At 45.4% G+C, this 26,004-nt stretch overlaps 1 protein-coding gene across 2 annotated transcripts in view; it reads right to left on the bottom strand.

Moving 5' to 3' along the window:
- The window catches only part of meis2a (Meis homeobox 2a), a 79,253-nt gene continuing 53,249 nt past the window's right edge, over positions 1 to 26,004 (bottom strand). Inside the window, exons 8-11 of one of the 2 annotated variants that reach the window (XM_080513115.1) lie at positions 25,448 to 25,524; positions 7,719 to 7,777; positions 5,723 to 5,833; positions 1 to 1,803 (exon numbers count right to left, since the gene is read on the bottom strand). In XM_080513115.1, coding sequence (XP_080369241.1) covers positions 1,490 to 1,803; positions 5,723 to 5,833; positions 7,719 to 7,777; positions 25,448 to 25,524 — 561 coding nt within the window. In that variant the 3' untranslated portion in view covers positions 1 to 1,489. The remainder of the gene's footprint in view (positions 1,804 to 5,722; positions 5,834 to 7,718; positions 7,778 to 25,447; positions 25,525 to 26,004) is intronic. The other variant, XM_080513116.1, reaches the window with a different exon arrangement.

The following is a 26,004-nucleotide window of genomic DNA, read 5'->3' as shown; positions in this document are numbered from 1 at the left end:
CTTATCATCTAGTGAGGAACACGTGCTGAAAAAGGAAGGAATTCATGGACATACAATATCAATGCCACAGCAGATCTGAAACTAGCAAAAACATTCTTTTTCAATTGAGGTAAACACATAGAATATCTAACATGAAACAATTAATAGACTGAACTCTGTACGAAGTTTGTTACAATATTCTCTCAGCTTTTTTCTCCCAAAAGCATTGAGTTCATAATTTAAGTTTTTTTTTTTGTTTCTTTGTTTTAGTTTTTTTTTTTTTTTTTTTTTAGTTTTTTTTTTTTTTCATTTTAGGTTTTTTGGTGCATCAACCATCAAATGCTTCTCCAGTGCCACAGAATCAACGTTTGTGTCAGTATTTGTCCGTATGGCAAAGAAAGTTGATCCGCAGGTAAAGAAGCGCTGTAGGATGTTGCTTTTCCTCTGTTGAGCTTCCTTCAATAGGCTCTTACCAACGAGAGTCCAGGGTACAAAAAAATAAAATAATATTAAAATAAAAATGTATAAAACCAACACAATCCAGTGCTTGGGCAATTCAAACAAAGAACTTTTTTTTTTCTCCTTTAAAACCTACAGGGCAACATTCATTCATGAACCAAAAAAAAAGAGGGGCATGACAAATGTTCAAACTGAATCTTCTGGAGAGATCCGGTGTCATTTAGCAGCCTTTTCCCATCATGCCCTGTTCTTATGGGGGACAGGACCTGATTGCCCTCTGTGGTGGTTTGAAGCCTTTTTGAGATGTTCCATCTTCTTGGTTTTTTTTTTTTTCTTCTTCTTTTTCTTTCTTTTCTTTTATAGTGCTGTGCTGCGAGACAGTTTCTCCTCCAGGAAGGAGCACACACAGTGTGAGAGAGAAAAGGTTAACCTTTAGTTCTAAAACTAGCTCAGGAAACATAAACCATGTGATCAACAAAAAATGCACAAGTTTTAACTTATTTATCTATACTTTTATACTACAGTAGTTATAACTCTTGGAGTCTTTCTGGTGTTTCTTTTTTAAATCTTCCAGAGTGATATTATTTTAGATGTGTGTTTGAATGTGTCACATGAAAATGGACTGAACATGTTTACGATGGCGTGTGAGAAAAAGAGTGTCTTCGGGTCTGCATGTACTGTATGTGTGTGTGTATGAGAGTGTGTGCGTCTGTCCATTCTTTGCACACGTGTGTGTCAAAACATCCTCTGTTGATCTTTACCAAAAGCCCAAGACTTTACAAAGTGTTCTTGTCAGCTTGGTCCTCCGTTTGGATGAAAGTAACAAAATTGACAAGTTTTTAAAAAGGAAAAAAGAAAAAAAGAAAGAATTATCACAGCTCATCTGGAATTCTGTTTCTTTAGTGTCAAATTCTGGTCAAAAGGGTTTTGCTTTTTATTCTTAAAAATAGTCTCAAAATAGGATTTATCGTGGGCTGCTGCTTTCTTTTTTTTTCTTTTTACTGTCTTCTTGTGATAGCTGCTGTTGACGTGGTAGCAAAGTTCCCTTATACTATTGGGCATGGATGTCCAGGCCTTGTCCTCCAGTACTGGGGTCAATGGGAGTGAGCAAAGGGGGTCTCTGTGCAGGCATGGCCATTCCCGGGTGCGACGAGGGTCCTCCGTGCATCAGCATGGCGTGGTGAGGATGGTGGTGAGCGTGGTGGACGTGGGGACGGTCGGAGAGGTACGCATGGAGAGGTGGTCCGTGTCGGAGCTGGGAGGGGTGGGAAGTCATCTGGTGGGGGTTGGTGAAAGTTGGTGGGGCCATGCTCATGCCCACAGGACCGCTCTGAGGTACGTACTCCCCTGGCATGCCTGGCAGACCTGCGAGAACGACAGGAGGGGAGAAATGTGTTTACACAAGTCAATAAATTTATTTTGCAACTGCAGCTTTGACATGCTCCCTCTCCATTAACGGGCCCTAATTCAATTTAAACTCAACTTCACCAACAAAGAGCTCAGGAGATTTTATGACACTGCGTCTGTGACTACAGAGCCTTCAGCTTCCACAAGTAAAGAGAGACATTATTGCACATAGCTATTTTAGGCTATGGTGAGTGGTTTACAATGCCCAATAGCGTTGCGGTCGGGTCTCAGGTTGGAAAATGATCCTCGGTCATCCACAGACACTGTAGTCCTGGAGGATGTGAGGAAAACCAAGCAGGCACATCTATTGATGTGGAGAAGTGCTAATACTTTTACAAGTGGAACAGTCAATTCCCCGGCTGAACGTGGTGGCAAACCGAACAGGCATTCTCTCACGGGGATGCGTCTCAGTGAACATATTTGATTTAGCATCCCTTAAAGAAGTTGTTAAATAATTTAGGACTCGGTTAGTTTTATCTCCAAGAGAAATAGAACCTTAAAAGGGCTTGTTTCCACACATGAATACGAGCATTCTAAGCAAAACAAGGTACCTTTCATGAATGCACGAGTTTGTATTTTTGGAAGGCGAATAAGAAAATAAAAGATGAGGAAGCAGCAGCAAAACGGTCATAAAGATGAAAGGAAGTAGAAGGAGAAAGAAAAGGAAAAGGAGGTGGGGTATGTTGATTTCCCTCAAGCTGGACTCCACTTCAAATGTGTGGAGACCTCAGCATGCTGGCATCTCTCATACTGTGACAAGACCCAGGACACAGAGCTCGCCCAGCAGTACCACTGTTTGGCTTTTCACATGGCTGTTTGTTGTAATCAAAAGGAAAAGAGTAAAATGTGTGTGTGTGTGTGGGGGGGGGGTTCCTGGAGCCTGGGACTGGAGTATGGGAACATGGCTGGTGGAGAGGCCTGGACCTTGGGGAGAAAGAAGTGAGCAGGAGGTCCTGCTGGAGCCAGGGGGCCTGGGTCTGGGATTGGGTCTGGGCTGGCCTGCTTTGTAATGTGAACCCCTGGGGATTAGAAGCTGTAATAGGAGGGGAGAGGTCGCTGCAAGGTCACTAGGCATGCTCACTCTCTGCATTCCTCCACCTTAGTACACTGCAATTAAGAAATTACACTGGAGGGCCCCGGTGAGGGGAAGAAGGAGGAGGACAGAAAGGAGAGAGGGACAGCAAAGGCCAAGATTAATGGTCAGTCTCCCCTGGTTGAAAGCTGTGCCGTTTTCTAATACTCCCTTTGCATGTCAGTTCATTTGAAATGCAAGTGTTTGTCCGAGCAGGTCTCTTAAAACCTCACTACTGGGGTCATAAAATAAATAAATCACTCAGTGTGTTGGGGTATGATGGGTGCCCTCACCTCCATATAACCTAGAGCAGCTCCTGTTAAAAGACCCAGCACATGTTTTTGACACTGTAAGCTGGTAATCTCTAGTCTTGTAAGCTGCAGTCATTCCATTAAGTAGATCTGAGACCCCCCCTCCTTTATTAACAAGAGTGGTAAAACCATCTCAAGACAATAACCGAGGACAGCCTGGGCCTCTCTCTCTCTCTCTCTCTCTCTCTCTCTCTTTCTCTCTCTCTCTCTGTGTGTCTCTCTTTCTTGCCACCCCTACTTGCCTGCCTCCCTTAGCTGGCTGTGCACTTCTGTTATGGCACAGCAGTCCTGCTCAATGGCTGGTCATAATTAAGTACCAAATATACCATATTGTGTGGCTGTGTAATCAAATCAAGAGAGGATAATATTCCTCTGTATTAAGCTATTAATGTAATTGGTCATGAAGCATAAAGTATGTTACGTAATTAAATAGTCTCAAAATTATATAGCCCTATATTAAGAATTAGCCAACCTGAGCAAATGTTGTCTCTATGTGGCTGTTTTAGGGAACATTGCTTCCTGATTTTCCTTTTTTTTCTGCTGCCATTAGCAACGACAGGAGGGGATGAGAGAAAATGTGAGGGACAGAGGGAAACAGATGGATAGAGAGAGAGAGAGAGAGAGAGAGAGAGAGAGAGAGAGCGAGAAAGAGGAAGGACTCGAGGGGTGAAATGATCTCTGTCGGCAGAATTGCTGCTGTGACCCTTTGGAAAATCCAGTCTCCATTTACATATAAAGGGTTCTTTTAATCAAGGTAAGTGTTATTATATTGTGCCTCATTGGGCAAGGGAGTTTAGGTGTTAAATAAAATCTTGTCTGCCCTGCTGCCTTTAGGATGTGATATGTCTTGATTTTTCAAATGTCAGCACTGTGGCAGAATGGCCGGTTTAATCAGGCTCCAGCTATTTAGCTATGGAGGGATTGAGTGTGTGTGTGTGTGTGTGCGTGTGTGTGTGTGGGTGTGTGCACGTGAGTGCGTGCGTGCGTGCGTGAAACGAGACCGCATCTGTATGTGTGAAACAGATTCACTCCTTTCAGACGCACAGTGCACGCTTGTGTCTACAACCTTATAAATTTATTTCAGTGTCTCCCTGCTCTTGTCTGCGAGTCTCAGGTCAGGCTTGTGAGCGGACCCCCCGCTCCCCCCTTAAATCGTCTCCCTCCAGTAAAAAATAATCAAAACACACGGCCCCCCCACACACTCATTCCTCCCTTTACACAGCTCAAACCAAACCCCCAGTGAAGGATCGGCCATGTCACCCACGGCCCGTATATCTCGCTCAGGGACTGTAATGTACTGCGGTGTTCCCGTCTTTGCATATAAGATAATTTGGGCATCAATCCTTCCCCAGACAGATTTATGTCACTCGGAGGACAGTTTCACTTCTCCTTCTTTATCGCTTCACTGGAGCCTGCTTAATTTCTCCCTGTCAGACCCTTCCCCAGGAGATGTTATTTTTTCCCTAAATGTCCAACATTTGCATTGGCTGTCCAAGATGGGGAGAGCGATGGCGCTGTTGTGATAAATAAATTTGTGCATGCCATGCCAGGTTGTTTCTTCCCCTCTTCTTCTGTTGTTGTTGCCGCTGTTGTCTGGCGCCACAAGTCGGGTCCTCTCTGTCCCAGGATGGTTCCCCATTTTTCTCAAGTCTTCAATTCAACCCCCCCACCCCCCTCCACAAAACATCCTTAAAGTATCTTACTGAAACAGCCCTGCAGGCGAGCTGATAGCTGTTGCTGGGGGAGCTGGGTGGCCAGAACTCACTGTAGAATTATGGCCAGGGTAAGAATAAGCTATGTTGGTGAGGTGAAAGGGAATTGTGGGTGGGAAAAAAAAAAAAAAAAATCCGACACCCCCAAAGTGTAAGAAAAATACAAAAGAGCCCAGTACTTACTTCCCCCTTTTTCTTTGCGTTTTGCGTTACAAGATGGAGGTTACATGTAGTGCCATTGCCCATCCATGCCCATATTCATCCCCATTCCACTCATAGGCCCTAGAAAGAGGAGATAAATGCCAGGAAAAAGGGTCAGCAGGAGTTTGAATCACAAGAGGTCAGAGAAGACCCAGAAAAGTTGCATTAGGTGGAGTACGATGGAGGAGAAAGTAGAAGTCAGAGAAGAGCTGAAGAGTTGGGGTTTTTTTTGCACTACATCCCAAAGAACCCTTTGTTATGATCAATTGTGAGAGACTTTCCCAGATGTGTTAGATTAGAAACAAAAACACCAAGCAAGACAGACAGAACACTGTTGAGAGAATGCTAAAGATTGTTAAAAGGAGAAGGTATTTTGTCGTTAAGGTGCACGGTTAGTACTAGGTTTATGTGGCTGACTTGAGGGGGACCTGCGCCATGCTGAGGTGGCTAATTCTCAAGCTACATGACAAGAGGATCAGTGTTGATCAGCTCTGCGATAACCAGGGGTGACCCCGGTGTCCGGTGAAGCAGGCATGACGAAGGGTTGGTGGGGGTGAAGGATGCAAGGTGGACACACTTACCAGCTGGTCGGATCCCCATGTGTTGCTGACCATCCAGTACAAAGCTGCCCATTGGCTGGCCCTCTGGACTGTACGCTGCTCCTTGGCTCACTGAAGGATCAAGAAGAAAACCTGATTGTAGTCAAAACGTGGACATGAAAAAGGGAGGGGGGGAAGAAGAAGAGAAAACACACCAGACAATCAGCAATTGTCCCAGCTCCAGCCCAAACATACTGTAAGACATTGTGCTCATGTTTGTGGACCACATTGACTGACACGTGGCATGCAAACACGCATACAGTAGGTCCTTACGCATGCAAAAGCATGCACACACACACACACACACACACACACACACACACACACACACACACACACACACACACACACACACACACACACACACACACGCACACACACATGCACACACACACACGCACAGGCACGCAAACACACATTCTTGTGTGTGCACGCAGCCAGTGTCATTCAAAACCACTCTCACAGGAGATACATTGTTCTCTAAGCGAGAGAAAAAAAGCATGCAGTTTGACAGGATGAGAAGAATTTCTGCCAAGGCAGGCAATTCACCCAGTCATATAAATAGCATACGTTTCTACTCTGCACCAGAACATAATACACAACTCTAAAATGTAGACAATCCCAAAATTGCCATCATTTCACATTATGAGTGATTTTCATGATTATCTGTGATGCCACAGTAACATTCAATTTGCTCAGGTCTATCGTGTTTTGTTTGATATTATTAGCCTTAATGAACTAATGCTATTTGGAATCTGCAGAAAGCAGTGCATTCTAGGACTATAACAGTCTTATCTTGGATAATCTGTAATTCTTCAAGATTAGTGGGAGATGTTAGTCATGCTGGGTTTGTGCAGATTGTTGATTGGCACGCACTGGATGCACGCTGTCAGATATTACACACAAAAGCGCAATAACTGCAGAGAGAGTCGCCCACATTTGTAAGTGCATCTCATTTTAATCACGGCTCATGTTTGTTTGAACAATCTCCACCCCAGCGTGTAGGGATCTTTATAAGTCGGTGAAGCCTGCTAATCAACAAAAACAGCTTTTCCCTCCCTGAGACAAATTACTTGGCTTCTTTTTGGTAATGCCATAGTCAATGAAGCTTAGGGTGACTGAATCATTCTACAGGATCACAGAATGGCGTGTTTACCACTCAGTTTGTGCTTTTTGTAATCTGACCACAATAGATATGGAAAATGTGTGTTATCAGTTCACAATGTGAAGCTTTCCATAATCTAATCAAATGTAAATCTCTCACTACATCAATGTTAAATCAAAACACGAGATCTGATTTAATCATGAAATAATATAAAAACCATTCCCCCCTCCATGGTGGGGTTTTTAAAAAAGCTAATATTTATCAAATCAAAATATAACATTTGTTGATGTAAATGCATATACGTCTACATATTTGAGTTGTGCCGAATGACCAGTGAAGATCAAAATTCAGATGGATGATTCTGAGGGGATTCGAATCAAAATGTATTAAAAAATGCAAAGAGAACCGCCCCCAACCCTTCAACCGCTCCCCCCCCCCAAAAAAACTGAAACCAAAGCAGACTAAAAAAAGAAGATAACTCATAAATTGCTGCTAGCGTTTCTGGCGCTCCTCTTGTGTCCAATTAGTAATTCACAGAGAGAGTGCTAATATACCTCTCTCCCCACTTAGACTGGGAAATCTCCAATTAGAGTCAATCAGCAAACGGCAGCACCACTGCAGAACACATCTCATTGAGAAAATGGAAAAAGGAATGAACAGGAGGAAAGGAAGAGGTGGGAGTCGAAGGGATTTCTGAAGGGGAAGTAGGTGTAGGATACCCCTCGAAAAAAATACAAAATAAAAATTCTGGGCTCCAGGCAGGATGTGCTTGCCAGTAAAGGATTTAGAAAGGGTGTCTTCATGCAAACAGGGAGACGGAGCGTTGTACTGTATATCAGATGGATTGTTTCTCTTCTTTTTCTTTTTTTTTACCTGCTCGATTTGACTGGTCAATCATGGGTTGTACTATTCTTCTCCTGGCATTAATAAACCTAGAAGAGAGAGACAGAGAGGGCGAGAGAGACAGAGAGGGCGAGAGAGAGAGAGAGAGAGAGAGAGAGAGAGAAAGAGGAACAGAGAAGAGAAAAACAAACGTTAAATCACCCTGCATTCACACATAGAAAGATTCATCACAAGCCACCACAAAGACAAAACAGTTTTGCATGACTTAATGGCAACATTAGCCACCGAGTCCTTGAGAGAGGCACACACAACAAAACAGCAACAAACAAAAGGGCAATTGTGTGCTGACTTGGGAACCCAGTGAGGGATACTTTTAATGTTCCTTATGATCTATTCCCCCCTCTTTTAATAAAGCTTTTGATTAGGTTTGGTTGCTATGGGCACCGGGGAGACATTCCTCAAGTATTAAGTGCAACTTGGGCACAGTAGAGCCCTCAACATGGCACATCTCTTTCTCCTTTGCTCTACTATTCTTTCTCAGTGACTCCTGGAGCCAGAGCCATGACAACTTTAGACATAACCAACAACCTCTTGACAGAATCGGCCAAATACTATATTTGTAGTTATCAAAAATGGGCGGAAAAAAAAAAATCAAAGTAAGCCGCAGGTTTGTTGAATGAATGATACAAATGGTTCTTTTCATTGCACCCCACTACTCCGCCCTCCCACCTCCACCCTCCCCCTCTGTGGGACCCCCACTCTGGTTGCATTGTAGGGGGTTCTGCTCCCCTTCCAGCTGTCTAGAAATGAGGACCAGGCTTGGGCCACTCCGTGCTTTCACAAGGTATTGTTATGTCAGTGAGCCCATCAATTAGGCTGTCTGAAGTTTTATCACCACCACAGCAGCGAATAAGTACAGCTCCACAAAGCTTCCCCAGCCAGCCTTGCTCCTGTGGCTTTTCCAGTGTAGAGCCAGAGGTCATCTGGAGGTGACTGCCAGCCAGGGGCAACCTTTTTAACTTCCAATGGGATGCCTTGGGCCGTGTCAAACGCAAGCTGGCCACTCGGGCCAAGCTAGGGCTTCACCTTTCTCTCTCTTCTTTCCTCCCCCCCTTCACATTCAGGCTTTCACTCATTCACTGTCATAAACTTAAAGAACACCGCGTGGACATAGCACTACGGGTACTACCATGTGGTTGATATTAAAGAGGGGTTTCAAATCACGTTGGGGCTGTCCAGAAAGGAGTCCTTTGCTAGTTCCAAAAAAAAAAAAAAAGGAGGAGGAAGAAAAAAAAAAAAAAAAGGCCTCACCGCCCTCTCCTAACACACGGGCAACAGCACCATCAATACGGCTAAAGAAATGGTCATTAGAAGGAAGGGAGAGCTGGAACCAATTTGGGCTCCTAATCCCCCATGAAGCCCTGATACCTGCCCTTACCTTCTCCAATGAACTTAAACGTCTGTAATCTGCCTGGCTCAAAGTGACATGGTTAAACATACAAAATGCACGGTTGGGAAAAGAGAAACGCGGTGCTCATTTGCCAGGGGGCATCCAGAGTGCAGGTACGTAGGGGTGCTATGGGCCCCTGAGAGAAAAAGATGAAACACGTCTATATGAGAGACAGAAAGACGGAGGAAGAGGGAAGGAGGTGCAGTGCATGAATCAGAGTTGGATTGCAAATTATTTGATTGAAATGCACGATCTGTGGTTTAAGGGAGGAATGAGGATTAAGTTTTATTAACTGTGAAAGTATTTTCTGGTAGAACAAAGGGGACAAAGCATTGTTAAATAGCTAGGCTGTCAAAAACGTCTGCAGTGCTTAAGACAGAGAGACAGCTCAAGCATCAAAACCAGCTGAGCAAGTAAACAGTGAGCCATTCCTGGTATCACACTCCCTCCTTAAGCTGTGCACGTCCTGCCAAAAATATATGTGTTGCTCTCCTCTGGTCTACATGCACAAAGGGACTCAAAATCACAACCATGTGCATTCTTACCTATTCTGAGCCATAACCATAAACACATAATATTAGGAATGTTCTTCACAGGTGTTAAACTTGACCATACGGTCCTCACTCACTCCAGTGGGAATACTCAAAATACTGGAGAGTGTCAAAAAGTTCAACAAAATGTTTTTTCAAATTTTTATGGGAAATGGTGTAACTACCAGAGTGTCTGCTCTTACTGAAATGCTCATTTCTGTAGGAAAACAGCCTATCACTGTGTGGACAAATAAATGAATATCTAAATGTGTTCCCAACAGATTTGCTCCCTATGAGCATTCTGCAGTGATTACGACTGTTGCATCGCAGCACATACTTACAACGACTTCATTTTTGCACGATGCACAAGTTGCCACAGTCACTGTGACGCATGGAGGTACATTGGAGGGAGTGGGAGGGGTGACCACAAGCCCCTGTTGTGGCCTTAGAGCACCTTTTATCAGTCTGAGTAAAGCCAATTGAGATTATCAGAGTCAGGCCTGATAACACTGTTTTCCCTCGACCCGTGAGCTGCTAATGGAGTGTGCTTAGAACAACACAACCAGGAATCCTCCAGGGATGAGGGCGAGTCAACTCGGATGGATGGTCAGATGGATGGATCTGAGGACCCAAAGCCCTAAGAGAGACACATAAGTTGACCACAGGGACTTAGAATTCCTAAACCACTTGCTAAAACATACGTGCATGCTGTAAATCTACACATCGACACCACGGACATGACCACAACCGCTGCCAGTGTGTGTCCGTAGGCTAACCAGAACACAGAGGGGGGCTCACAAGGGACACTAGCTAAAAAAACCTCCAACCCAAAGCCCATGTTTTATTATCTACATCTGGTGGTCTAGCTTATTATGGCCTGCCTCTGCTCAATGTTAGAGCACAGAAACCCCAACACACACATGCACACTCGGTACACAGAGTACCTCTCAGCATGGGAACTCCATGCTGTCTTCAAACAAATAATTAAAGACAAGGTTAGGGGGTCATGTGGAGGTCATTCATTGGAATACAGCTTAGAGTGTGTACAATACCCCAGGAGAATACAGGCTGTTGGGGGCAGTGGCCCACTGCTGTTTAATGTGAGCGACTGCTTTTGTCCAGCCAATAAACCTTAAACACATTTTCAAGTCGCATATCAAAAAGTACACTTGCAGTGCTAAGTACGCTTTGGAGCAAGCATGTGAATATGTATGCATGTGTCAGTCAATATGTGTGTATTGTGCATGTCAGCACATTCTTCGCACACTACTGCCAACTGGCCCACAGTAGCACTTCCCGCTGACATGTCCTGAAATGGTGTGAGCGATTCGTGCGTACAAAACACATGTGTTCCTGCAGATATGATATGTATCTGTTTGGAACTGAGAACCCGGCCCTTTGATGAAGTTTACTGGTGCTCCAAGTGTCGCAGAGGAAAATAGCAGGAAGATATGAAAGATGGAGCCAGGGCAGCAGGAGTCCACTTGACACAGTCTCCACCAGGCAGGATCAACACAGCATCCTTGGTCACCAATATCTGCTTTCACACACAGGGGGGGGGCTTCAGAGAGTGCCCTTTCAGGTGTTAAGCACCCTGACTAACATACAATGTTTCAGATGCTCCATTTGATGGTAAAATGTGGTTTAAAATAGAAGACAAGAATTAGATGAAACTTTAGAAGAAAAAGAGAATTTCCATACTCCTGAAATGTATCATGTGCTTTTTTTGTAATGCAGTAGATTCTTAACCTGAAAGAGGCTTCCGTTTTATGGATATAAGAGTTAAATAGGATGAGAAAATACTCTTGAAGATTCCTAGAAGTTTGAAGATATAATCACAAGAAACCAGTCAGACTAAGTTCCAGTGTTTAATCTTTTCTTTTTTTTTTTTTCTTCACTTCCTCATCTCAATCTGTCAGAAAGACCTAGTTTCTGGTTAACTGACTCGCAGCCACACCTGGTAACTCACTCCTGTTGTCAGCATTCCTTCTCTGAGAAATTGTCATGCCAAACCACCCTACCCTGGAGCACAGCCAAGAGAGAAGGAGAGAGAAAAAGTGAGAGAGAGAGAGAGAGAGAGAGAGAGAGAGAGAGAGAGAGAGAGCCTCGCTGTTTGGTTGGCCAATTGCTGTGGAGCTCGGAGGAAACCCAGCCAATCACGAGTGGGGTCACTTGTTTGACGAGTTTGTGATGAAAGAAAGAAACCAAGCCAGAGCCAGAGTGAGCCAGGAGAGAGAAACAGAGAAACCCTAAACATGTCTCCTCCAACAACCGAGCACCAGACGGCTCCAAACGTAGCCTGGTAGAGGATGCAAATGCAGGAGGTGGCTTTGAAAATTGTGACGCAGGAATTGTTGACAGGTTATTGCCTTCATGGCTGACCTGCATGTGTCCATTTTGAAGGCTCATCGGCATGGGAGCGAGGGGCAAGTGTCTGTTTGTCAGTCAAAATACCCGGCCCCGGTCTGTCTGTGTAGAAAGATTACATGCAACACAATCTGTACAAGAACGTGCTGAACTCAATCCACGATCACTGCTTGCAAACACGGCTGTCCTCTGGTTCCTATTAAAGATCATTGCTTCCATACTTCCGCTTCAGACAGAAATAAAGATTCCAAACCCCCATCAATTGAGTCACATCTCACTGGAATCAAAGGAGGAAGGGTTTAGTTTGATCCTCTCCCTCCAAAAAGACAGACAGCTCAAAAAGAGTAAAAACACCCAGTAGTCTTTGACCAGGAAGTGCATGCAAATTAACCCCATGAGGAGGGTGTGTTTAGTATAAGCAAACACTAATTACGGCCTGGTCAGGCTGTGGGGCAGTCTGGGGCTACTGAACCTCCAACACTGATCTACTGTAGTGTCAACAACAATGATTTAATCAGCTCACGTGGTCCATCCAGGCCCCCTGTAACAGTTTATACACAGTTTGCCACCAGACTGAACTTACAGTATCTGTGGATTTATCATAAACTATCACAAAGGAACTTTTCACAGGCTCCATTCCTCCAGGATGGAGATAAACGACAAAGAGATAGGCAAGAAATGAGCGAGCTTCCTCAAGCTCATCCTATCAGAGAGAGTTTTCCCTTTTTTCCTTTCTTTAACTTAAAACAGGAGTCAAGAGACATACGCCGGGCGAACATTACCTCACCCCCGTGTTTGATTTAGTGCAGATGTGAAGCGGAGCAAGACAGGATCGTTTTTTAGGAGCGTCAGAGAGGGCCCACGTTTAGGGCAGCCACTGTGTTTACATAGTTTTACCTCTGTCTATCTCTCCCTCTCTCCCTCTTTCTCTCATCCACAGTGCCTCCATACACTGCCCCCCCACACATGCTCTTTTGTCTGCCTCTGAAAGGGGGACTGTTTCACCTCTCCTCCATGGACTTTCACTGACCTGTTTTTCTTTCCCTTTTTATTACTGCACTCATTGCCCATTTGTGGCATCCCCCCCTCAGCCCTATATGACTAACATTTGCATTGCTCTGTCAATCTAGCTGCAGAAGTCATTTCTCTCCGAAACCCGTGGAGTACGAGTCATTAAGACTCCAGTGGAAAATCAGACAAAGAATTATATATTTGTGTTGCGAGCTGACAAGATTTAACGAGGAGCTAATTAAAATAAATCAATAGCACTGCGGCATGCTTGCTCTGTCTCTCATTTTTTTTTTCCCCACTCTGATTCTCTGTCAGCACCAAAGAGGTGGAATACTGCAGTGTGGAAGTAATAGTAGGCTAGGGATTGTTTAGCCTTAAATTCATACTTGATAAGGATAAATACACGGGAAATCACTCAATTGTCACAAAGGAGGTAATATAAAGCAAAAAATATGAGTAAGTATTCCCAGAAGTCACTTACTAAACTACAGCAGCAACACAAACAACAAAAGAAACAAACATAGACATCTCTCCTGCTATTTACCACCCCCCGCCCCCCCAATAACACCTTCTCCCCTCTTCCCCCTGTTCAGTCAAGGCATGTCACCTCTGGGCCCGGCAGTCCAGCAGCCTGACCCCTACAGGGCGGGCTGTGCAGCCCCAGCTGCTGACTGTCCGTCAAACACCTCCAGAGCCGCGTTGGGCCAGGAAGACCACGCTTGTTGCCCCTTTGATCCGGCAAGCAGCAGCTGCTGCTCCACACAGCAGCACTTTGTTCCTCTGTCTCCTCACCACACTCTGTCCTACGGCACAAAAACACTGAAGCTCGTACAGAAGTGGAGAGAGAGAAAGAAGAAGGAGCAAAAAAAAAAGTGGGGGTTATGGGGGTGGTGGAGGGGGGTGTTAAAAAAATCCCCCCCCCCCTTCCCACAACATCAACAAGCTCTGACAACAGCAGCAGGGGTTTTTCTTGGCCCCAACGCAGCTCTCAGGCATCTCCTTCTTAACGCTTCACCCTCCCTTCTCTTTTAAGAGATACGTTAGTTATTGTTCAAATCAGACAGGGTGAAAGGAATGGACTCAGGCCAAGCCCGCCCCAGGCGTCAACACACCTGTATGAAAGACACCTTATTGTAGCAACCCTGTATGGCTAACCTGCCCTAGCTCCCCCTGTTTCATGACATTCAGAGGGAAAATCGCTTCTTTTCATTCCCCTAATATTTCCCTTTATTAACCTCTCTTACCTCAGAGGTTGGCACCCCTGCCCTGGAAAGTAATATTATTATAATATCATCTTAGAGCATCACCACTAGACAGGGGGATTACAGAAATAGCTGATCCACATCTCCCTTGTTAGCAAGGCCTTCTTTTATTACTGTTGCAGCCCTCCCGTAAGACAACACCTTATTAATGTGCATAAGTGCACAAGCGGTATTTTTGTTGCCTTCCCAGGAGTTGTGCAGGAGTTGTTTGAAGAGCACCCGAAAACAGCAAACACACGTAGGTCAATATTAGCCCCCGTCAAAGGCTGCAGCACATAGCGTATGACAGGGGCCAATAGCACCGGAAGCTAATGCTCATTCCTCATGAGCCAGCGTCTCACCTTGTGAGTAGGTGAGGGCTTCCTGCTTTCTAACACAGGGCCAGCAAGAAATAGAACAGAGACATACTGGCAGTTTGAATCACACACAGAGACACTCATGCAACACACAGTGATGGGGGGAAGAGAGGGAAGAAAGCATGCGTCCAGCATTTTTATCACCCCAACCTACCCATCAGCCCTCCTGAGATGAGAGGGTGTGCGTACAAGATCACCTCAATTTTCCAGTCATGAGGAGTGCCACCCCCTTTGCCCTGATTTGCTTTATTCCCCACACTGCCAGGCCTGTTGGGGTACTCTGTATAGTCTTTGTAGGGACGGCAGGTATAATCTCAGTTACCATCCACTTGTCAGTGCTCTCATACAAATGGGTGGCTTTTTTAGCCTCTCTGTCTCCCTCCTGCATTATCTTTCCATCTCAATTTCTTTTACCCTCTCTTTGTCTCTTGCTCTATCGTCTTGTGCTCCCTTTCATTCTCAACCATTTTTTCTCTCTCTCTGGCTGGTAATCGAGTGAGAGATTCCGTGACTCTGTGACTCCCCCTTATTGTCAGATATCAAACAGGGTGGCTTTGTGGATTACCAGGGGAAGCTGATAATGACATGATAGAGGCGTGATATTTCAAACAAAATTGAGTGTCAATTGCCTAGGCAACACAAGTGTCTGCGTTGCGGCAGCCAGGCAGGAAATAAGGCCAATCTATTTCCTTTGCTTCATATCAAACGCCTCTCTTCTCTCTCCTTTATAAGACTATAATGGGTTCAGCTCAAAGAGAAGAAGAGGGGGCCTGCCAAGAGCAACAGTTACATCCTTGCACAACACACACGCACGCATGCATGTGGCATACATGCACGTACACACTTGGAGGCGGCTTGCACTTTTGAATTTTAAAATGCATTAGCAGAAGTCAGAAAGGAGAGCCAATGAGAGGCCGCGCAGAAAGTGTCCCATTTTACCACCCTACCCCCCAAACATATACTGTATACACATGCTCTCACTGCTTTTTTTCGCTTACATACTGGTTGTGCTACTAACCATGAATTTGGGGCAGCGAAAATGCACAGCGGTCTGAGCAATTAAAAAGTGACACCCAAACCTAGAGGATCGACTACTGACATTGTCTAATGCCTGGATATGGGTGCCGCTGCACTTGGGGTCTTTAAGAAGCAGACAACTGTGGCGTACGGGACCCGGTGTGTGTCTGCATGTTTGGAAAGGGATTCTCCCTCCCACTGGGATGTCATCATCCTTTCATCATAGTGTCTCTGGCATTTGCGTGAGTGTTTCCATCAAGCACGTTTCCATGATGTGTCTAAGTGAGCGAATGAGTTTGCGTCTAGCACATATTAGTGACCACGAGAGTCATCGGTTAAATGTTGCCAGCTTGCCTCTGACTTCCCTTTTGAATAATTAATACGAGTGTCAATTGCACATAATCGCTTTGAAATACATATGCGTGAACACACAAGTGCACAAACACCCACAGTCAGAGGAAGAGTTTAGGGCTAAAAAGCCCAGCAGCAGGCTAGTGATATAAATAGCTGTTGTTTGTGGAGGGGACTGCTGGCAGAAACAGCATCGACACTGTGGAGCAGACCACAGGGACTCTGATGTGCCTGGTGGCCTGAAGCGAGCCCTCTGCCTCTCAGATCAGCTCTACCACTGACTGTGCACAGCTTTGACTGGCCTCCTTCATATGTGACAGCCTTAAACAAATACAACAAAGCCACATTCAATTCAGCCTGCAGTGCAGAACATGGTCCTTGATTTTAAGTCTAAGAACTGTCGTGAGCGATTCTTTGTATGAGACAGTGGTAATAATAGCAACTCTAAGAGATGCTTCATTTCTTTTGGAGTGAAATCCGGATGAACTTTTCATGCAGTGGCAGACATATTACTTGCTATTTTCTTTTACTCAGAGAAAGCTTAAGAGAGGCTTTCATACAGTATAACAAAAAAAGTGGTAAAGCATTGGGATGGGGGTGGGGGGTGGGGGGTGGGGGCTGCGGGATAACACCTTATACTCCCTCAAGGGAGATGTGTTCACACCACCCTTGCTGCCATTTCCCTCCTCACATGCTCAAAGAGCCTCCCAATTGAAATATCATCACCAGTAATGAGAGAGATAAATATTCATAAGGCTGGGAATTGAGAAAACCTAGATTAGGATAATACACTCATCATTGTTCTGCTTCTCTCTCTCCTTTCTCCGCTGTATCTCTGCATCTTGTTATGCATGTTATCGCATTGGCTAATAGTCGCTAATTCCTCCAGCTACCTCTGATAACTTCATCAAAGTGGAAGCGCACGTTGATGTTTGCAGGCGGAGAACGCCACAGCATGCTGCACCGTTTATTTCTCACCTCTTCCAAATTGCAAATTACTAGGTTTGATCTGAGCACGAGTTTGGGCCCGGTTCCAATCAAGATGGGATTGTTTTTGTGAAGAGGCCCTGTGACTCCCTCCCCTTTGCCTGGCACCAACTCTACTGATATCTCATCCTTAACAGGCCTGAACCAGGGTAGAGCATGGCTTAAACCAACAAAGGACTATATTGATTTATAGGGTCTTCTATGATGGGATTATTGGCCTACACCTCAAAGCCACAGAGGGCACGGGGCCATGAATCACAGTTTCAGAAAATACTCACACATGTACAACAGGTAAGAATGATATATTGTAGTGTTGTTAAGGGTGTGATTACAACTCTCCCCCATATTTTATATCCCAAAACACACTTTCATTGTGCCTAACAGGAGGGGGAGTGAGGTTGTGAGAGGTTATTTTTGAAAGCGACACCACATAAACAAAGAGGAACATGCCTATTTACATGGTGGGACTGTATATCAAAATACACAGCAATGGAGGGAATGTGTAAGACAGAGAAAATGAGAAAGAGTGAGAGAATGAGCATGCCTGGACAGAGAGAAAATACCTTGTAGAGGTTCACAGAGTTTAAAGAGCTCAGCCAAAGAAGGAGCTCCTGTCCTCTTTGGCTCCAACAGACACACACACACACACACACACACACACACACACACACACACACACACACACACACACACACACACACACACACACACACACACACACACACACACACACACACACACACACACACACACACACACCCTCCAGGCCATTCTGTTACACCTGGTCACCTTTATCCCTTTTAGTCCTCCACACCCAACCCCACCGTCCAAACACACGCACAACACAGTAGAACACGTACACAACATGCAGTCACTTGATTAACATGACAAACACGCACGCACGCACGCACGCACGCACGCACGCACGCACGCACGCACGCACGCACGCACGCACGCACGCACGCACGCACGCACGCACGCACGCACACACACACACACACACACACACACAAAGCAGCTCCCTGTGGCTAACGCAGAGCTCCTCTGGCTATCTCCCTCAGAAGATAAAACTAATTATTCCAAATCTACTCTGTCAGGTTGTCTGATCCTCTGGGGGGCTCAGTTTAATTCTCGCTTGTGCTCTCTTTCCCTGCATGTCGCTGCTTCTCTCTCTCAGTCATAAACCACAAAAAGGCCAAGAATCTGTGCCAACTGACCGACGGAGTAAAACAAATAAACAGAGTGACGAGCCGTATAGACACATATAGCATCGCAGCAGCTGAAGCACATGACTTCCTCTGTAAAACAAACAACTGCCAAACTCATAGCATAGTTCCGCTTTAAATTAATAATCAAATACTTTTGAAAAGCATCAATGGAGCGTCTAAACAACTCTGAAAAGTCACAGAAAAAGCATGACATCATCTTGCACACAATCCAAAAGGACTTATGCACCTATTGAATTGCTTAGTCCCTCTGTTGGCACTTGCCACCGCTGGCATCCATGTTAGGTTTTAGAGCTAAATAACAGGCCAATATGCCAGGGTTTCCAACTGCATGCCCTGAAAGCTTGTGGAGAAACCATTCGTCCCAATGAGCTCTAAAGGCAAATGGAAGCTCATAAACAGAGACTTGACTGTATAGACTTTGAATTTTATCTTTCAGCAGTTTCCCCCTTTTATGAGCCAGGGACCTCTATAACAGAGGGGAGGAAGGGAGGGATGAGCAGGATGGGAGGATAGCAGCAAGAGAGAGAGAAAGAAGGAGAGAGAGCGCAAGGATGACAGTAAGGATGTTAAGAAAGAAGATGATGGCAGAAAGAGCAGGAGAATAAGAATGAGGTACAGGTTGGGAGAATGAGATAGAGAAGTGCTGGGGTCACAAATCTTGCTGCTATTCTAGTACGTGACATCTTCGCTCGTTTGCGGCTGCTCATTAACAAACAATACTGCTGTGAAATTGGTTTAATGACAAAGTAATAAAATTGCTATTCTGCTCACAGATGGCCTCGGGCGCAGGGAGATTCTAGCAGGCTTACTGTGGCTGCCCGTGTGCATTAAGCTGCTTGTTCATGAAAACAGCATCCTACACTTTCTTTCTCACTACCACCAATCTTTTTTTCTTCCTCTTTTTAAGTTCTCTCTCTTCTTACAAATGAAATAAATTAACCTACTTTTCTCCCTTGTATTCTACTTGAGTTCTCCCTCTCCCACACCCTCACCTCTCGCTCTCCCTCGGTCTTCCTCTCCCTTCTCTCTCTAGTGTATTCGCTTCTCTCTCCATCTCTCTCCCGTTCTCACCCCGAGTACAGAAATTACCATCTTAAAATAAAAAAGGGAGGCTCGCCCACGCAAACGCAGCTCGACTTCATTTCAAACGCGGAGCCCTTGTTATTAAACGACCCACCAATAAAACCAAGCCGTTGAGGAATAAAAGAGCCAAAAGGAGCAGAGAAGTACAAAGACCTCCCTCCTCCCATCTCTCTCCATCTCTCTCTAATGCTCCCTCTGTAATGCCTCTTTCAGCTCCTTGCCGCTCTATCTTGCCTCGTCTGGCTTCGTTCTCCTTGCATGCCGTCTTAGCTGGGAGAATTCCACAGCCTTGGAGAGTCTTGAGCTTGTAATGGGAAAACAAGTAAAAGGCATTCATTTTTGTGCATGATCGGCCAACATTGCCCGCTTTATTAAAGCACCACCTGCTTTTCATAATGCTAGACTCACACTGAGGTGGGCATCAGGTTGCTCCATAGCCTTAGTGGGTGTCCATGCCATGCCATGACCCAATGTGCCCCCCGTGCCCGATAAAGTGGGAGTGGGCCCCGGTTAATCACACTGAGCATTTCAACAGCGCTCATGTGCTAATGCACTGCACATATACTGTGAGAGCACGCATACTCACTCAGTGGCATGCATTATCATCAGCTGTTTAAGGCTCCCATGGCTTATCCTGTGAGCAAAGCATGTGTCTAGATTGTGCCGTGAACAGATATTTGGATCACTAACAACTGCTAAAGCGAAATGAATGAAAGAATAAAAACCTGCTACAACAGGGAGCCTGTTCTATCGTGCTCTGCCAATAATGAGAATATGCTTTTGTAAATGTGTTTCACCCTCCAAAACAGATAAAATGGGATTATTATTACAGCATCAAGAAAGCAGCCAGATCAAATGAACTTTGTGAGTAGCGTGTGTTGGTAGGGGGGCTGGCACTTGGGATCTGACAACAGAGTCAATTCAGCTAATTAACTGCCAATTAGGGGTCCCTAAATGAGAGGGATCATGATGCCTGTGTTGGCAGCGCCCCGAGAGTCTCTCTTTTTAGGGTTAGGTGCACATATACACTAACATTCGTGTGCACAGAAACGACGAAACGATACACACATGCATAGCCACAACCTCTCCACACTCCAGATGTATATTTAGAAAGCCAGGGGCATGAGATGGCCACTGCTGGGAGTCCCTGGTTGCAGCCAAAATAAGGCATGACATTTCCATCTGGGTCAGTGTTAGACAGATAACCAGCAACTTCAGTCAACTAACCCACCAATGTGGCAGAAAAGTAAGAACTGGACAAAGATATAGAGCAGAGGATCGAGAGGGAAAAAAGGGCCGGCCAAAGTCTCTGTGCAAGATTCATGAGATTTAAATACTTATAAAATGTGGGGAAAAAATGGCTCGCCGAGTTTCATAACTTTATATTACATTTGGAAAATATTAGTTATTATTTTGCAGTTCATAACAGAATCGTCTGCCAAACCAAGGAATCATAAAAAAAAAATCATAAAAAAATCATAAAAAGCAGTGTTCCTAAGTGTCTCCTTGAACTCAGAAAGGGGTTCAGAAAATGCTTTTCTGAAGTAGAGGAACAAATTTGATTCTTGTGTCTTTTTCCCAGATACCACAAACAAATGTGCTTCACATTTTGCATGTGAACCTGCAGTGCTGCTTCTGTGTACATCTGCTGTGTGATTTAAACCCAGCGACGACTGAAGGGATCCGTGGAAGGAAATGTGAGAGAAAGAGAAGATCTGAATGGAAATGGGGAACCTGCTGTGAAGAGAGCTACAGAGCAGACTGTTTAGAGTGATCTAAACTGAGTTTATCTGCATGCTGGGCTATAACAGGGCAAAAACTGAGTGGAGAATCAGTATTCTACAGCTTTGCTGAAGTTGGGAAGGAAAAACATCCCTATTTTACCCTTTTCCTTTACTGACCATTTCATGAATAGAAATATGTCAACATCATCAGATTAGACATATGACCTCATTCCGCTGCAGCTGAATTTTAAAATAACTGAATCGAACTCCTAATGTGAATAAGTAACTGTAAATTGGATGATGAGGTGATGTTGCGCCATGTGGACTTTGTTCTCCTGGTCAGGACAGATTCAGAGAAAAGAAGAAAGGAAAAGAAAAACAATCAGTGCACCATGGCCCGTCGCATAGAGATTGAGCCTATTTCATCTCCTCATCTCCTCAGTGGGCACAGGCTGCTTGGCGCCGTCGTCTGGCGGATATCCTTCCCTTATCATGTGACCTGTGCTCCGACAGGGGGCAAAGGTTGCCCGCGATCCGCCCCTGTGTCTTAATAACTCACTCATTGTATTCCTTTCTGCCGCTAATTAGAGCCTCTCCCCTGTGTGTGTGTGTGTGTGTGTGTGTGTGTGTGTGTGTGTGTGTGTGTGGGGGGGGGGGGGGGGGGGGGGGGGGGGGGGTTCCCCTTGGGCTGCAGAGAGGAGACAGAGAAGTAAAAATAGAGTGTGGCTTAGTGCCCTCTTTATTGTTATTAGTGCTCCAGTGGCACAGCAGTTCGTCATCATAGATGCCAAGAACTGACATATTCACTCCCTGACTTGCTCTGCCCCCTTCTCTCTCTCTCTCTCTCTCTCTCTCTCTCTCTCTCTCTCTCTCTCTCTCTCTCTCTCTCTCTCTCTCTCCAGCTCTCTTTGCCATGGAAATGACCAACAGGCTGTCTGCGAGATGAGGGAATAATGACGGGACGATTTCCTTCCTTTCTTAGATGCCGTGTCTCTCAGTCATCTGTCATCGGTTTCATCTCCCAGGCCATGTAATAACCTGGCATGTGTGTGTGTGTGTGTGTGTGTGTGTGTGTGTGTGTGTGTGTGTGTGTGTGTGTGTGTGTGTGTGTGTGTGTGTGTGTGTGTGTGTGTGTGTGTGTGTGTGTGTGTGTGTGTGTGTGTGTGTGGGGTGATATGCATGCATGAGCGTATGTGTAAGCACTGCTGCAGTGGTAAATAATGGCAGTAGCTAGTGTGTGTGTGTGTTTATGGCAATGAGTGAGGGCACATCGTGCTGAGTCTGACACTGAGACATGAAAGGATTTGGTCAGGCTCCATTTAGCCCAGACTGATAGCAGGACACCAAGAGCTGCTGAGACAGGCAAGTATAACAGGATATACTGTAAACTCTAAAGGCCTCTTTACTGTATGGATACCTGACTTTGCCATTTCACCTACTCTAACGTCCCAGACTGCAGTGGGTGTCATGACCCTCACCTTTTTGTGCAATCTTAAACAAATGCAATTACATGTCAGACCACTCCCCTATTCAGTTTGCGTGACCCTTGTTTTCTCGTATGCAAACACTTCCTAATGGTCAGCTAATGGTGCACCGACATACTGTACGTGTATAGCATGTGCACATTGTGGGAGGGCACAGTTCCATATTAGTAATTATTTTGCAAAGTGTGCACATATGCACGCTTTTGAACACACGGGACACGATTAACAGGATAATCAGGTCCTCTTTCTCATCTGCTCAACACTAGTGCAGGGAGATTGTGGACTTTGACCTTTTCCTTTGCTCCTTATTAACGTTGGACAGCTAATGGGGTGTGGGTTACAAACAGGTGAGGCTGTTGGCTAATGATATAGATGAGATAAAGCACAAAGTGGAGTGCCTGTGTCTGCATTATGGAAACAAAATATTTCAGATCAGCTGGGTTTTGTTTTCTGAGTGTACAGGTGAGCTTGCAGGTAAACACGCCAGGAGACGTCGGTTGTACGGTACGGTTCTTGGAGAGGGGGGGGGGGGGGGGGGGGCCTTCGTGGGGCTAAAGGGGAGCTAGCAAGATGCACTGTCTATTGACTATCGCACAGAGCACCGTTGTGCCCTCGCTGGGCTGCGATTGTGCCGGCGGACAAAGCCCTGATTCAGCACATCCTTTCCCCGAGGGAGAGCTCTGGAAACCGAAGACGGCGGCCATCCCCTCCCTCCCCGCCCCCCCACTCATCCTCTGCCTCTGTCTCTCCTTCCGTCTGTCTCTATCTCTCCCTTTCTCTCTTTGGCTGGTTACATGGCAGCAACCATGCATCAAAGGGAACTACAGAACAATGCAAGGGGCCAGCCAGGAATTTGAAGAGGTTGTTGTTAAACAAGAATTTCATACGCTAAATTCTGTCCTATCCGTAGTGGACCGACTCAGCTGCCACTGGAACCAGAAATGAAAGTGGAATGAAGATCCATTAAACTGTAGCTTACTACCCAACCTTGATAGTGAAAGGTGGAAAATGTCAACATCCTCCCTCCTTCTCATCTTTCCCTCGCTGTAACATAACCAATAACTTGGCAGCATCTTCCAGGCGTGTTGACAACACCTGGAACGTATCACAGACTGACTGGCACAGTCTGAGCCTCTTCCATGACTTTATTTGTGAAAACTGATGCCTGGGCTGGTTTTGTTTACATGGATGGTGTGACATTAATACAGCCCCATGATCATATATGTTTATGCTTTACACGTGCATGTGTGTGGAAACAAACTACTATGAATGTTACACCTTTAGAGATTCTTTCAGACCAAATGCATGGAGAGTATTTCTGGGCTTAGATTTCATGGCCAATGAGAACACATGAACCAGTCCTATATCTATCTCTGTCTCTGTCTATGTCTCTGTCTATTTCTCTCACTCTCCCTGCTCCCAGGTTAGCAGAGTATTTCTGCATTAATCACCATGACACAGGCAAGGCAACTCAATTTTCTGCTCCTGTAGGTAAGGTGCATGGCGTCCCGAAACGGTGGCACGAGGCATGAAACAGGCAAGCAGGGGCTAATCTTTGGTTACTGGTGTAATTGAAATGCTATCCACACTGTAGGGTGCATTAAAGTCTGATAACAGCGGTTCCTGTGGCCAATTTAAGTAGCTTGACTTCCCCTGGCTAGAAGGGAATAAAGCAAAGGGTGAGAGAAAGAGAGAGAAATAGAGAGCGAGAGAGACAGAATGAGACGGAGTATGTCAGGTTGGAGGGGGGAGGACGAGGGAGGGGGCTGATAGATAAGGCCGACAAACCAGGCTAATTCTCCAGGCATGTTTCTCATTGTGATCCAGGAAAAATGAGAAAAAAATGAATCACAGAACCAAAAAATCAATTGACCCTCGGGTGGCTTGTCAGGCTGCGCGTCTGATAAACCTAAAAGCTTCGTTAATGTCGGCCTGCCTGTACCCAACAGATAGAGCACTTTGTAAATGAACCCGCTTTGATAAATATATTAAGGAAAGCTGTGAATAAAAGGCACAGACTTGTCATTTGTAAATAGAACCCCCGCTACATGGAATTAGAATGATAAAATGGGGTTCCATATAATTAAGTTTGTGTAAGACCTGAAATCCGTGCAAATACCTTCCCAGAATTTTGAAAGGAAGCTGTCAGTTCAATTAATCTGAACATCACCCTGAGAATGTACTGAACAAAATTAAGCTGCAGATAAAACCTGGGCTAGTATTTTGATAAGTAATTCCTGTATCATTTCTTTGCTTCTGTGATCATTTTATTTAATCCACCACCCCCAGTTATGTGCTAAGCCATCTACAAAGGCCCTGCTGGCCAGGCCACCAAAACCTTAATCCACCATATAGCTTGTGTAGAACGGGGAGGGGGTGGAAGGCAGTTTTGCCTTTTGTGGGGGCACTGGTGGCAGTGCTAGGTATGGTTTTGGATGGAGGGGTGGGGTGGGTGTTGGGGTTGTAAGGGTAGCTTATGATCTCTGCCTGCCTCCCTTAAATATATCCCACTGAATACATGGGCATCAAACCACAAAGACCACTGACTTAGCTGCAGAACACTTTACCGATAACACCGGAACATCCTGGTAGCTTACATATAATAATGTTACAAAGGTTGTCTGTGTGTGTGTGTGTGTGTGTGTGTGTGTGTGTGTGTGTGTGTGTGTGTGTGTGTGTGTGTGTGTGTGTGTGTGTGTGTGTGTGTGTGTGTGTGTGTGTGTGTGTGTGTGTGTGTGTGTGTGTGCGTCCGTGCGTGTGCGACGGGGAGGGATGTACATAAACGGTTTTCACACTTTAGGAGTATTAGCCGTTTTGGCTGGTGGGGAGAGGGAGGCGAAGGCTTTTGAAAATAAAAGGCAGAGCGATGCTGGTGGTGGAGATAGGGCAAGCGGAAATCTTGACTCACCAGTTGTTTACTTGTAAGATGGTGAGGCCTGTGTCTTGGGCTAGCTGCTTCTTCTGCTCTTCAGAAGGGTATGGGTGCTGTTGGGGCAAACAGAAGGAGAGACAAACACACACGTGAACCTCTCCGACATACAGATGAACTTAAATATTCACGCATGTAAGCACTTTTAAAAGAAGAGAACAAATGCTCCCAGTCAAGTTCCTAGAGGTTGAATTTGACTGTATGTACTCAATATGTTCCTGTGCTTGTTGCATTGTGTAACCCAAGACTGCTGCTTCTCGTGACCTCCACCCAACCCTTCCCCTCCCTCCCTCCCTCACACTGTATAGACGGCAACAGCATACACGTGTCCAACCACCCACACTCACACTCACACACACCCACACACACACACACACACACACACACACACACACACAATTCAGTGCACAACCTGTCAGAGCTGGCTAAACAAGTTTGTCAAAACTGTCAGCTATGATAACCCTCTTCCCTAGTCCCGCCACACCCACACACAAACAACATATAGTACACGTAGATCATATACACCATCTATAGAA

The sequence above is a fragment of the Blennius ocellaris genome (genome assembly GCF_963422515.1).
Source record: "Blennius ocellaris genome assembly, chromosome: 17".
Lineage (NCBI taxonomy): Eukaryota > Metazoa > Chordata > Actinopteri > Blenniiformes > Blenniidae > Blennius > Blennius ocellaris.
This window is presented reverse-complemented; position numbering and strand designations above follow the sequence as displayed.